Source organism: Capra hircus, chromosome 28 (assembly GCF_001704415.2).
Source record: "Capra hircus breed San Clemente chromosome 28, ASM170441v1, whole genome shotgun sequence".
In the NCBI taxonomy this organism is placed as follows: domain Eukaryota; kingdom Metazoa; phylum Chordata; class Mammalia; order Artiodactyla; family Bovidae; genus Capra; species Capra hircus.
In genome coordinates this window covers 18135101-18149546 of record NC_030835.1, presented here as the reverse complement: position 1 = coordinate 18149546, position 14446 = coordinate 18135101, and the positions used below count along the sequence as shown (strand labels likewise).

The 14446-nt window shown below is 53.2% G+C and overlaps 1 protein-coding gene across 3 annotated transcripts in view; it reads left to right on the top strand.

The window, feature by feature from the left end:
- The window catches only part of SLC29A3 (solute carrier family 29 member 3), a 46871-nt gene that overhangs the window by 15457 nt on the left and 16968 nt on the right, over positions 1-14446 (top strand). For all 3 annotated transcript variants that reach the window (XR_001917423.1, XM_018042501.1, XM_018042502.1), the window contains one exon: positions 11288-11370. Coding sequence is in view for 2 of the 3 variants with exons in the window: in XM_018042501.1 (XP_017897990.1) it covers positions 11288-11370 (83 nt within the window). In the remaining variant the exon portion in view is untranslated. The remainder of the gene's footprint in view (positions 1-11287; positions 11371-14446) is intronic.

The window sequence follows — 14446 nt, the reverse complement described above, 5'->3', positions numbered from 1 at the left end:
AGTTCTTCCCTCCATGGCCTCGGCCTTGCTGGCTCCCAGGGTGTCCCCTGCCATCTGTTCTCCATGGAGGCTGCAGAAGTGGTTTCTTTAAGGCAAAATAGAGAGGCCAGGTAAGGGGACAAAGGACTGGGGCTGAGCTGTGTGACTTTGGACAAGTACCTGACCTCTCTGAGCCTCAGTGTCCTTGTCTGCAGTGTCGAGGGATTAAGTACATGAAGAACACTTGAAATAGCTCTGCATGGTGGGGCTTGGTGAGTGGGTGAGTGGGTGCTGGTACCCAACTTCTCAAAGGCTTAGAACCTCACATCCAAACTCTGGCCTCAGCCAGTTTGGTCCCCTCTTCTCTCCCTCACTCCCTGGATTCCAGAATCACCCTGGTTTTTCAGTTGTTTGAACGTACCAACCTCATTCATCCCCTCACCTTTCACAAGCTTATCCTTGGGTCTCTTGTTCACATGTTACCATCTCACTACCCTCGCCAATATAAGTCCCCGCATTAGGCCCTGTTTTATCCCTTTTTCTTGGTTTTTCTTTTCATTGCATTTGTTACAATTTGCTGTCCTTTAAAAAGCTTGTTTACTCTTTTTTTTCTCCCTCACTAGAGTACCCCAGCCTCTAGCGCATGCTGGGCAAATAGAGGGTGCTCGGCCATTACCTGTTGCATAAATGAGTGGGCTCTGAACGACTGACTGCCTTTAACATTTCTTGAGTGAATGAATGAGTGGATACATGCATAGCCCCTGCCACCAGCTTCTGCCCCTCCATTCATTCCACTACCTCCTGCCAGGTGACCCTCTAGACCTAGCACTGACCAGATGGTTTTGCTGTTCAGAGGCCTTCCATAGCTCCCTGCTGCTGCTGCTGCTAAGTTGCTTCAGTCGTGTCCGACTCTGTGCGACCCCATAGACGGCAGCCCACCAGGCTCCCCCATCCCTGGGATTCTCCAGGCAAGAACACTGGAGTGGGTTGCCATTTCCTTCTCCAATGCATGAAAGTGAAAAGTGAAAGTGAAGTCGCTCAGTCGTGTCTGACTCTTGGCGACCCCATGGACTGCAGCCCACCAGGCTCCTCCGCCCATGGGACTTTCCAGGCAAGAGTACTGGAGTGGGGTGCCATTGCCTTCTCCATCCATAGCTCCCTAGTACCATCTGAAATAAACACCCCTCTTCAGCCTGCTACATGAGACCACCCATGATCCTTCTTCACCCCCATGTGCCATCATATAACCAAGCTGGAGCTTTAAAAGGGTCAAAAGGGAGGAGACAGTGCGTGAAGAGATCCAAGGAGGGGCCAGGAGGCCGGGCTGCATGAGGAAGGGTCCACAGCTGCTGGACCCTGAAAGGCAGACAAACACAGGACAAATGAGCTTGGATTGGGGGTGAGGAGGTGTGGGCAGAAGAAGGAACTGAGCAAAGACATGGGTGGAGCTGGGATCTGGTGGAGTGAGCATGAGCCACAGTCAGCTGCTGGGGATATGGGGACCAGCAAATGAGGGCGCGGGGGTGAGAGTGAAAGGGAAACCAAGCAAACTTTGAGAGGAAGACAGAAAAGGAGGAGGAACCCTGGGCCTTTGGAGGGGGGCTTGCCTTGAGGGCCTTTGGAGGGGGGCTTGCCTTGAGGGCCTTTGGAGGGGGGCTTGCCTTGAGGGTCTTTGGAGGGGGGCTTACCTTGAGGGCCTTTGGAGGGGCTTGCCTTGAGGGTCTTTGGAGGGGGGCTTGCCTTGAGGGCCTTTGGAGGGGCTTGCCTTGAGGGCCTTTGGAGGGAGGCTTGCCTTGAGGGCCTTTGGAGGGGGGCTTGCCTTGAGGGCCTTTGGAGGGGGGCTTACCTTGAGGGTCTGCGGTTGGGGAGGGTGGAGCTTGGGCTCAGGTAGGATGGCCAGCTGGCAGTGGAAAGGGTTCTGGAGGCAGAAACTGATGCATGTGTGGGGCTGTCACGGCCAGGGAACGGGCAGGGCTGTAGCGCGGGAGGGAGGAAACTAACAAGGCCCTTCCAGTGGCAGAGAGAGGACAGGAGGCCAGGGAGGTGGCCCATGAGTCCAGGTTGGGGGGTTCCTGTTCCTGTGGCTGCCTCACGACCCAGGAGGCGTGGAACAAGTAGGAGTTTCATCCTCAGGGTTCTAGAGGCTAGAAGTCAAAATCAAGGGGTCAGCAGGACCATGCTGCCCCTCTCCCTGCCCCCTCCCCCCGAAAAGACTCTGGAAGAATCTTGCCTCTTCCAGGTTTCAGGACTCCCAGTCAGCCTTGAACTTCCTTGGCCTCTGGCAGCACTGCTCTGGTCTCGGCCTCTGCATTCCCTGGGCGCCCTCCCTGTGTGTCTGTCCAGGCGCCCTCTCCTTCTTGGAAGGACGCTGGTCCTTAGATTTAGGGCTCACTCTTATCCAGTATAAGTTCATCTTAACTAATTATATTTCTATAAGACCCTGTTTCTAAATCAGGTCACCTCTGAGGTTCTGTGAAAGTGAAAATCGCTCAGTCTTACTGGCCCCATGGACTATACAGTCCATGGAATTCTCCAGGCCAGAATACTGGAGTGGGTAGCCTTCCCCTTCTCCAGGGGATCTTTGCAACCCAGGGATCAAACCCAGGTCTGCCGCATTGTAGGTGAATTCTTTACCAGCTGAGCCACAAAGGAAACCTTGAGGTTCTGGGTTGCTGTGAACTTGGGGGGACACTTTTCAGCCCATTATAGGGGTGGCATGTGTGTCAGGAGCCCATGGGCTGAGAACAGGCCTTGGATGTGGGTGGACTGCAAAGGGGACCCTTCGAAGGAGACTTTCTGTAGAGCCATCCAGGAGTGATAAGGAGTTCAGACTGAGGGCAGAGGCTGCTTTTTTAGGGAGCTTGGAGTGAAAGGAAGGAGGGGCCTGGTAGCTGGGGACAGTGAAGTCAAAGAGGTGTGTGTTTTTTTTTTTCTTAGCCCAAAGGAGACCTGAGTGGGCATGTTAGGCAGGAGAGAAGGAGGAAGCAGCAGTGCAGGAGAGAGAAAATGCAGACGAGGATGCTGAGGCTTCGCGGAGGAGTCTCCCAGAAGCCGGCTCTGGTGGAGGAAGGGCACCTTCTTGCCCCAGAGAGCTTTACACAGAAGGGAGCAAAGGCAGAGAGGCTCCTTCCAGAAAACCTCAGGAACGTTGCTTATTATCCTCTGGCAGGAATTCCAAAGTAGCTGTGCAAAAAGATCGCAGTCTGGGAAGGCTTTCTAAGCTATAAGAGAGCAAGAGCGATAGTAACCCCAGGGACTCTGGGCCTGGAAACTGCCAGCCTTGACGCCAGCTCAGGCCAAGCATCATGGCTGATGTGAGAACAGTGTGCAAGGGTTTCATGGGGACTTCTTTCCTCTGAGTGGCTGGGTCATCTTTCCGGACCTCACCTGTTGACCCCAGCTTTGTTGTGCCCTTGGGTCCCTGGTATCCCATCACACCTAGGTGGATTTGCGCTTCTGTTTCTCTCACCTGTCTGACCTTAGAAACAGGCACTGCCCCTCCCGCTCTGCCCAGCCAGCCCTCCCTGTTCATCCAGGCCTTGGGCCACAAACCCCTTAGCTTTCCGAGGCCACTGCCCCAAACAGGGGCCTTAGAACCTGCAGACAGGACGCCACCTGAATCTTTGTGGGGATACCGGCCCTCTGCTCCATTCTTGGCCTGCTGAGGAACCCCACCCAATGCCGGGGTGAGGGTGCCTCCCCAGCAGCATCCGGGACACAGAGCTTGGCTCTGCACTGTCCAAAGGCAGCAAGTTTGCAACGGCAAGCTATTCTTGGCTCTAGCCTGCTCACTGCTGCTAATTTCATGCCCCTGTGATCCAGGTAATGCTTTGCTGCCTCAAGCTGCCACCCCTAGGCTTGAATCGCTTTTTCTCGCCCCGCAGGAGCCCAGCTGCCTCTGCCACGCTGTTGAGGTGGGGGCCACGCAAAGCTGCCTCTCGGAAGCCACTGGGTGGCCAGCCCAAACTAGTCAGCCGCGGCTCGTGACTAATTTGCCGCACTTATTTCAAAGTGCCCTAATGGCTTTCGGGGAGAGGAGGCTTACCCGGAGCCTGCCAGAGATAAACAGGCTCATTTTGGGGCCTCCCTGCCCGAAGAAACCTCTTTACCTGGACTCTGAGCTCGGAATTAAATTCTTCCAGAAGAGATGCTTAGCACAGAGCCTCTCAGCGTGGCAGAGGAGAGGAAGTGTTCCCATCGTAAAATGGGCCTCACATCTGGCCAGCTGGCTCGGGTGGAGTTTTAGATTGTGTTTTTAGAGCATCTCTCCCCGTTCCTGGTGTTCACAAGCTGGGCCAGAGTGTCACAGATAAAAACAGGTTTCCTCATCTCCATCACAAGTGGATCGATGCCCTGCACCCTGACCACAGGGCAGCTCCACAACGCCCTGGCACCTGGGGGTCGCTGACACCCTGGTGCGCCCCTGGTGGCTCTGTCCAGAGCCTGGCTTTTGGTCCCCACCACCACCCCCCCCCCCCGCCGTCCTGGGGCGTCCTGCTGGGGGTTGCATGGTCAGGAGAGAAGCTGGAAGCCTGCCCGGTGCTTCCCAACTATAATGTCCCCCTTCACATGGTTTGTTCTCATCAGCAGACCGTGTCCATCCATCTTGGTGGCTGACAGAAGTGAGGGCTTTTCTCTTAATCTTTTTTTTTTTCCTTTTTGATGCTATTCAGATCCACAGGCCTGAGGAAATGCCCATGGGAATGGATGGTGGGGTTTAAGGAAAAGAGATAGTTAGCAAGCAGAGGGGAAGAATCAAGCCCGTCATTTGCTGGCTGGGGCAGAGGAAAGATGTCACCCTGATGAAATCTTTGACTCGCGGGCTGGGCCCTGCTCACTGTAGGAAAGCCGTGTGCACTGCCAGTCGCGGCCTCTGGGCAGCCAGTGGCCCGCTGCAGTCCCAGCAATGGTCTTTGGGTTGGTGCAACTGTGAGGCAGGCAGCCCCGGCTACATGGCTTTTAGATTTGAGGAGTGATGATAATGATCTCCCATCCCCGCCCTGCCCTGCGTCCTGCCACCTCGCTCCCCAAGTGTGCCCCTCTATGCCATTCATCCACCTGTTAGCCTCAAGCTTCTTATCTGTAAAATGGGAGCAATCCCAGCTCTTATAGGCTGAATTAAGAGCAAATGGACTGGGGTCTGTGCAGGTCATGTGAAAGCAGTTTTGTTCAAATGTCAATAACCTGATGCTCTGCAGGGGCTCCGTGTCCATTGGGTCACCTGAAAGTGAAAGTGAAAGGCGCTTAGTCGTGTCCGACTCGTGACCCCATGGGCTGTACAGTCCATGGAATTCTCCAGGCCAGAATACTGGAGTGGGGAGCCTTTCCCTTCTCCAGGGGATCTTCCCAACCCAGGGATCGAACCCAGGTTTCCTGCATTGCAGACAGATTCTTTACCAGCTGAGCCACCAGGGAAGCCCAGGAATACTGGAGTGGGCAGCCGTTCCCTTCTCCAGTGGATATTCCCGACCCAGGAATCGAACCGGGGGTCTCCTTCATTACAGGCGGATTCTTTGGCAACTGAGCCTTGAGGGAAGCCCATTGGGTTACCTGGCAGGTGCCAAAGAGGACTTTTGATGTTACCTTTGCCAGAGGCCAAGCCCGAGGTAATTGCAGAATGCAGGGAAGATACTGGAGGGCAGGGGGATTCAATTAGACCTTCAAGGAGCAGAAGTTTTCTTCCTGTTCCTCAGAGCTGGGCTTACCTCACGCTGGGTTGGAGGATTCAGAATGATGGGGCTGCTCCCTCTCCTTAGCAGCCCCAGGGGCGGGGCGGGTGCCCTGGCTGCACTCCTGCCTCTCTGCCCCGTGGACTGAATGGACCACTCGTGCCTTCCTGCCTCAGCTCGGTAGATTCCTGTGGCTGCTGAGGGAAGCCAGCCTCAGGGTAGTCTGTTCCGACAGACGAGCCGGGGTTAGAGTCCTAAGTGCCGAAGACGTGTCCGTTCCTGTCTTCGCACGTGTTCTCCTGCCTCTTGGAATGCCACTTCTCTTTCTTCCAGCACCCACCCCCTTCCCATATCTGTCTGGCAAACTTCCCCCATCTTTCAGGCTGCAGTCCAAGATGGCCTCCTATGGGAAGTCCCCCTAAACTCCCTCCTTCCCTCCCCACCCCTTGGATCCATTGTTCTACAGCTGTGGGATTGTACCCAACCACATGCTTCCTAAGGGCATCAGCCACCCTCTCTCTTCTATTTTATATGCCAAACCACCTGCCTGGTGTTGGGCACACAGGGGCTTGCCGCATCTTCAGTGAACCAGGGAGTGGCTAGAACATGAGGGGATGCTGATCCAGATGGAAGTGGTCACCCAGCCAGGCTCAGGGCTGTAGGGTTATCAGCCTCGGGGTCTCCCACCTGCAATTACATCAGGCCCAAACTGACCCCTTGGTTTTCCATGAGCGGTATAAACAAGGCTGCCATGTTGCACAGCTCTGAGGAGCTCTGTTCATTTCACCGCCCACACGACTGTTGCCCCCTGGGGTTGTGCAGTGCCATAGGAGGCGGGGTGGTCCAGTGCCATTGCCCTGGAGGGGTGGTCTTCTCATTGCCCCACTCCTCTGTCACCGGAGTCCTTGGGGCCTTTGGGCTCATCTCTGGAGATGGAGGCTGCAACCTTGTTGCCAGGCGCCTGGTGGGACAAATAACAATGGAGCCTATTGAGGGAGCTCTAAGGAGTCGGTCCCAAGTGGAGGTGAACTATATGACACGAATTATCTCCAAGCATTGCATTACTCAAAAATCACCCTATAGAATGGAGATTTCAGATTGCTTTGGAGGGGGCAGTGCTGTTACCGTTCTGACTGCAGTGTGTTTGAACCAGTGTTCGGCTGTCTTCATATTTCCTTGAGTAAAATAGGAGAAGGTAACCTCAACAGGCCTTGGAAACAAATGAGATGAACCCAGGAAGGGGGCACCAGCTGCGAGTCTGCAGTGTGTAGAGTCGAGAACTGAACATAGGGCCTTCGCTGTTGGATGTTTCTTAGAAAGGAGCCTGAGGCTGCATCTTCTGTGCCATACTCTGTTGGGGAGTGCTGTCCTAGGGAAGTAAGAGTGAGGAAAAGGGAAGTGAGGCAGGGATGGAGGGGAGCAGATACAGGCTGTGGTATCATTGCACTGGCCACAGCTTTGCGACCAAAACACAGCTGCTTGCTCTGGCACATGGGGTGTCTCCTGAGGAGCCACGTGGAGCCACCACATTTCAGAACAGATGTTAGGCCTGAGAAGGAACGGCAAGCAGTGTGTCTCTGGTCTCCTTCCTGTCTCCCGCCTCTCATTGGTTGAAACCTACCTTGTGAGAGGGTCGCCTAGCCCCTCCCACAGCCACCCAGGGAGCAACAGCCTCTGCAGGCGCAGCCTGGGCAGTGCACAGGTGCAGGGGTCTCTCCTTGGCAGCTGGCTCCCCTGCTGTGGAGCAGTGGCCGTGGCTTCATGACTATGTGGGGCCAGACAGAGAAGCAGATGGCCTGAGGGGGAGGCAAGACGAGCAGACCTGGGGTGGTGCAGAAGCCAAGTCCAGTTCCTTGAAATCAGTGCATGCTGCTTGCAAAAATGATCCTAATTCCAGCAAAGGATTTGGAGAGGAAAGGCTTGGGGGACTGATGTGGTCAGCCAGCATAACCTTTGTTCCCCTCGTGGGTGGGCACATTGGTCCTCATGTCTGGCAAGGAGTTGAATGAAATCATGGTCAGCTGTCTCTGCTTTCATCAGGAACTGAATTTAAATAGCTATAGGAAGGCTGCAGCATTCAGAAAAACCCCAGTTACTAGGAACTTGGCTATCCCACACCCTCACTAATTAGGAATCTATTGCTATGGAACAAAACACTCCAAACTTAGTGGCTTATGATGGCACATGTTTATTATCTCACAGTATCTGTAGACCAGGGGTCTGGGCATAACCTATCCCTGTCCTCCCCTCAAGGTCTCACACGGCTGCAGTAAGGGGTTGGCCAGGGCTGCAGTCTTACTGGAGACTCAACTGGAGAAGGATCAGTTTCGGCTTACTTGGGTGTTAGCAGAACTCAGTTCCTTGCAGTCGTTGGATTGAGAGCTTCAGTTTCTTGCTGAGTGTTGATCCGAAACCACTGTCAGCAACTAGGGGTCACCTGCAGTCTTTGCCACTTGGGATTCCTCAGCCTGGCCACCAGCCTCCCCCAAGCCATCACGGGAGGAATAAAGGAGCCCAGCAAGATGGCGCCACCATCTCGTGAGACATAATCCTGTCCACACACTCATGCATACCCTTCACCTTTGCCATAACCTCTTGGTTAGGAGCAAGTCCAGGCAGGTCCCAGCTACACTCAGAAGAGGGTAAGATTCAAGGGCATGAACACAGGAGGCTGAGATCACGGGGCACATCCTAAAAACCTGCCCACCACACCTCATTTTGTTAGAACTCCACTTAGAGGCAAAAGCAACAATAAGTAAGTAAAACCCACCACGTTTATATCAGGAATTAAGTGTGGGAAAAAAGAAACAAAGCTCTTTGGCATGTATTGAGTCCACTTTATCACCAACCACAGCTTCCCAATCTGATCCAGGAGAAAGATGGCACATGGTCAAGTCCATTCTTCCCCTGCCTCATCACCTACCCCCACTGCCTCATCACCTACCTTCCCCTGCCTCATCACCTACCCCCACCTGCCTCATCACCTACCCCCACCGCCCCGCCACATGCTGTTTGTAAGGCAGAGAAATGGGCTCCATCAGCAGAAAGGGAGTCCTAGCCTTACCCACTTGTCAGTATTTTAAAAGCTTTCCAACACTAAAAGGAACTTTTCCTGCTTAAATATCAACAAGCCAGAACAATAACCTAGAAAATCCCCATTCCTAAATTGTTCAGGGAACCTGAGCCTGCTTGATAAAACAAAGACAGAGCTTCTGCATCCCACCTGATGGCCATTCATAGACTTGTCACAGAATGAGCAGCCACTGACGGAAAGCTGTCATCTGGAGCTCAGATTTGGGGCCATCCTGGCCCCCACCTGCAGCCATCTTTTCCTTGGGGCCTTTTTCCATTGCTTCTGCCTGCCCAGCGCCTGCCTGGCCTCACGTACACCCAGCCACTGTATCAAGACGTAATTGACTGAGTGCCTCGGACCAGTCTAGGCTCTACTGAGCCCATCGGGGCAGGAACAATGAGGTAGCTCCTCAAAGGAGGAAGGCTATTTCTGAGGCTCATGGTTGATGGACCGCACTAGCTGTGATTATCATTTTAATTGCAAGGCCACCACCACCTTATATTCAGGGTGCAGATTTCAGAGACCACAAAGCACTCCGCAGGCTTAAAAAGGGACCATGGCAACAGTCTGTGCTTCAGACTAAAAGGGGCCCTTTATGACATCTTTCTTTCCTGGCCTCCATATTGCAACCAGAATCTCCCAGAAAGGAAAGAGCTCCCCCTCCGTTTTAGGATCTGACACAAATCCTACCTCCTCTGGGATCTTTTCCCCAAACCCTTACTCATTCCTGTTCTCTCCAGGACTCAGGCCCCTCATGCCACTCCCCTACCTGGAACTCCCTTAGAACACATCACCCCTACCACAGATTTGACAATGACAACAATAACCAAAAAACCCCATAGAATTCTGACAGCTCTTCCTATGGTGTTTTGAGACATTAAAAAACCTCCCACTCTATCTTATACTCTCCATGGGACACCCTGTTCTTAACAGGGAAGAAGCTGTCTTAAATTCTGTAGAGATCGCTGTTACTGGGGCTGTTTGTGCATTGGCAAGATTTTTGCACACATTGTTCTTTGCACTTGGCACATTTGTATTCAAAATATTTCCCCAGTTAAGTTCAATGTTGTAAGCTTTCCAGAGTACTCACAACATTTTTATATTTTCGGGTAAAAAAGAACATCATTTGCATAAAGCCCTTGTACTTGCACACAGTAGGCTTCATTCATGTAAGCTGTTTTCATGGCTTAGAACTGTCAGCTCAAAAAGTGCACAGCGTGAGAGTTGCAAGTTAAATTTTATTTGGGGGCAAAATGAGGACTGTAGTTCAGGAGACAGCACCTCAGATAGCTCTGAGAAACTGCTCCAGAGAGTCAGGGAGTGGGGAGGTGAGCACATATGTGATTTTGGTAGAGGGAGAGTACATGCAATCAACATATTTTTTGCAGATTTCTGCTAGTCACGAGGATCAGTCATCACCATGAAGGATTTTAGTGCTTTTCTACGTATGAGGAGATACAAGAATTGGGCTCATAAAACCTGTTCTGCCAGTCCCCTGAGCACAGAGTTCCTCATTTTTTCTCTCCACCCTGAACACCTTTCAGGGGGTGTTGAAAATCAGCAGCTGCAGCAGCACGCGATTTAATTCTTATAGAGGTAGATGGCAAGTGCCGATGGCAAGTGCCAATTTGTAATTGACAGAACCCATCGTCATTACTGATCTGGGGTTCACGATTTGACATAAAAGCACCAAAGCCAAGATATATCATCCCATTCCAGTGTTTTGGTTTTTTGTTCAACGGGTAAATTGAAGGATAAGGTATACTCAGTTAAAGCCGCCCTAATGAGTGGACAGTCCCCTGAGTTTTGAAAAATGCATACAGTTGCTACTTAGCTTCTTCAGTTGTAAGTTCCAGCACGTCATACTCAGAAATTCTTCATCCTGTCCGTGGTCCCGTACACTCTTTGTCTACACTGCTGTTGAGCTACTTCCAGGAAAATGCCCCTTTTGCTCATCCTGGCCAGTTTAGAAGCCACTTCCCAAAATGACTGTGATCTTGGGGTACAGCTCTATTGAAGGAGCAAATCCACAGTCAGAACAGAGTTTCTCTGCAGGGATCAGGGCCCTGTGTATTGCTAAGAGTACTCACTTGGTTGCAGGAATGTGAGACCATGCATGAATCATAATTAACCCACTTGGATAACTCCAAAATTTGACAATGAGCAAAGATGTCTGAGAGGACAAAATTTTTTCTAATTTTTTTTTTTTTGTCAGCATACTTCGAGTCTTGTCTCCACCGCCTCATCCATGAGGGGTGGGAATAGGTGGGATGGATGGGAGCATGGACTGCAGAACATTAGGGCAGGGACAATGTCCTACCCTTCCTTATGTCCCCATCACTTATCACAGCTCAAGCTGGTGTCTGTCAAGTGACCGAGTGAGTGGTCTTAAGGTGAGAGACGGAAGGGACCATCGTGTCTCAGGGTGGACTTAGCCATCACTCGCAGGTGTCTAAAGATTATAGGGAGAAGCACCCCCAAGAGGATCCCCGACCCTGCTCTCCGGTGGGGCCCCTCCCCTGCACCCCAGGTGACCTCAGCGACCCCCTCTCTTCTCTGCTTGCAGAACTACTTTGAGAGCTACCTGGCCGTCGCCTCCACCGTGCCTTCCGTGCTGTGCCTCGCGCTGAACTTCCTGCTTGTCAACAGGTAGGCCACTTTCCTTCCTCTCCCAGGCCCCCGACCTTCTCCTGCAGCCTACCCACTCTCCCTTGGTCTACAGCTGCCTGAGCTGTGACCACCAAAGTAGGAGGCAAGCAGTTCAGACTCCTTCACAAAGACTGAGAGTCAGATCAGTTACCTGGGCCCTGCCCCAGAATGCCCAGTCTGGGGGCAGTGGGGTCAGCTGCGTGTCTGCAGCTGCCTGGGCTGCAGGGAGGCCATGGATGGTGGGCGGGACCCAGGGAGCAAGGCTTGTGGAGGCTGGTCTTCCAAGCCTTTCTGAGAGCAGTAGGAAGTTAGGAGCCTGGGGACTTCCCTGGCAGTCCAGTAGTTGGGATTCCACAGTTCCACAGTAGGGGCACAGGTTCCATCCGTGGTCTGGGGAACTGAGATCCTATATGCCTCATGGAGTGGCCAAAAAAAAAAAAAATCCGAGCTGGAAGTTAGCCTGTCAGCTCACCAGCCCGGCTCTTCTATATGGAATAGGGTCACCTGTGCTCAGTGCGGAGCTGGCAACAGCAGTTCATGAGGCGAGCAGTCACAGGGGGTTACGGGGTGACTTCTGACACTGCATCCGTGAAGGGTGGGATGCACCGTGGAAGAAAGAATGGTTTAGGGGACAGCCCTTCAAACCCACTGTGTGACTGGTGCCGTCCCTTCTCCATTTAGGTTTACAGGGATAACAGCCTGCGTTACTTTGCCCCCATTTCTCCTAAGCTATCATTGTCTGATAATGGTGGCTATGTGATGATTCAGAAACCTGGGCATCTCTCGGGCACAGCCTACTGAAACCTTTGGTCCCTAGTGGGAACTTGTTTTACCCAGCTCTGCTCAGTTTGTAATTGACTCCTTGGATCTCTGCTCGAACAGGATTCTAAAGCAGGTTTGGCCTCAGGGAGTGTGCTGTGATTGATTAGTGATGTCTGTTCTGAGTCCATGAGGAGGGAGGGCAGTGCAAGTGCCTCAGGTGTGCTAAGCCTGAACAGACCAGCCTTTCCAAACATGAGGTTATTCCAATGATCTATTGTTGCATAAAAATGATCCCGAAACAGAGGCTAACAACACTCTCAGTAATCGGTGTCTCTCGCGGTCCTGGGAGCCCACAGGCTCAGCTGGCAGCTCTGGCTGGCCGTCTCTCATGCGGGACAGCTCTTTCTCTGTCCCTCCCCTTGGTCTCTTGTAGGTTGGCCTCAGGTAGTAGGACTTTTCATATTGTAGCTGAAGAGCAGCTGCTCCTACAGAGCAAGGCAGAAGCTGCTTGGTTTTGGTACCCTACCCTCTGCAGTGACATACTGTCTGTTCTGCCAAGGCAGTCACCAAGCTTACTCAGTTTCGAGGGGAGATAGACTCCATCTTTCAACGGAAGGAATCTCAATGAATTTGTGCGGCTCTTAAAACCAGAGTGCAGGCTGGACAAGCGAGAGGGAGGATGGTCTCAGGCAGCCTAGGGGCTGAATGCCAGCTGCCTCCCCCCCACCTGCCTCCTTGCACCTGCCCAGCACACAGGGCTATGATCAGTGTCCCAGCAGGGGGAACACAGCCTCCAGGGACCCTCCCCAGGAGGAGGCGGGGAATGGGCTAGGAGTAGGGCTGAGTGGGGACCCTAAGGGGAGAGCTGGGTTCCTGACAGTGACTCAGAAGAGAAGGCATGAGAAAAGGAAGGGCATGTAAGAGGAAGACGCTGAGGAAGAGGTGACCGAGCCACGGCGGTGGGTGGTCCCTTGGCCTCTCACTGCCCTTTCCGCTTTCCAGGCCCCTCTCGTGATCCTCTGTGCAAAGTGGAAGTCAGGAGATGTGTGCCCAGGCCCACAGGGCCAGGAGGCGGTAGCCTGAGCTGACATCTTACCCAGCACTGCCCCCTCTGAGGTCGTGAGGCCCAGCAGGCAGCAGCCGGCCAGGACCTGGGGTCAGCAGTGGTAGGCCAGGTTCAGCCTCAGGGCCCAGGGCAAATCTTCTCTAATCTGCACAGTTAGCCGTCTGAGCACAATCCCTGGCAGCATTCGCTCCTTTAATCCTGGCAGTGGCCTAGAGCAGCACTTACTCCCCTGTTTTATTGATGGGAAAACAGGCTGACAGAGGTGACCTGCCCAAGGTCATGCAACCATTAAGAGGTTGAGGCAGGACTGGAACTGGGACCCTTCTCCCCCCACATCTGGACTTGGAACCTCTGGGCCTCCTGTCTCCTAGCTCTCTAGCTTTGCCTGCCCCCTCCCTGCACCCAGAGACACATCTCAGACCCTGTAAGTGAGAGCCCATTTCTGCCCTGGCTTCGAGATGCTGGAGGGAAAGAAGTGGTGAAGAAAGTCTGCATCTGTCTGCAGTGGGGACTGTGGGCCGTCCAGGTAGCTGCCCTCCTGAAGATGGCTGGGAGCTGAGCTCCCAGAGCCAGCTCCCAGACCCATCCTCCAGAAGGGTCCAGTCCACCTGCAGGGCCTGCCCTGGCCCTTTCCTGGCTGCAGGAGGGGGTGAGAGCACTGTGGGGAACGCTCCAACCTCTGTCTGTTTCTGGACTGTGGAAAGATGGTTTGGAGCTAAGCTGTTTTTTATTTAATGTGTGAGATTGAAATGTCCCCTTTTCTTCCCTCCTGGAGAACCCTGGCTTTCTCTAACTGGCTCATCCATAATCGCCAAGTGTTTTATTATGTAAAATCTGTAGCATCATAAATACTTATGAGGAGGATTTACATTTTGGAGACTTAAGAAGAAATCAGTCCCCTGGGGTCCTGAGCCCTCACGAGCAAGGGGAGGGGGGGTGGAGCTGGCAGCTTGGGTACAGCTGGTGATCCTCTCCAAGAATGTCACATCAGTGTGGCCAGCCACACAGTCCTGGGACTGGAGCTCTCACCTCAGACAGCCCCTGTCCCAGAGCAGAGCCACCAACCCCAGGCTGCGCTTGTCTAGACTTTCCCTCACGCCCTCCGGTGTCCCCAGCCCCTGGGCCACCGTCCAGGTGGAAGGAGCAGAGAGTCAGGCAGCATGTCCCTGTTAGTGGATGTGGGGTGGGCTTGCACAGGGCACATTTCATGAAGCTTTACTAGCATTGAAAACAGCCCTGGGCAAGATC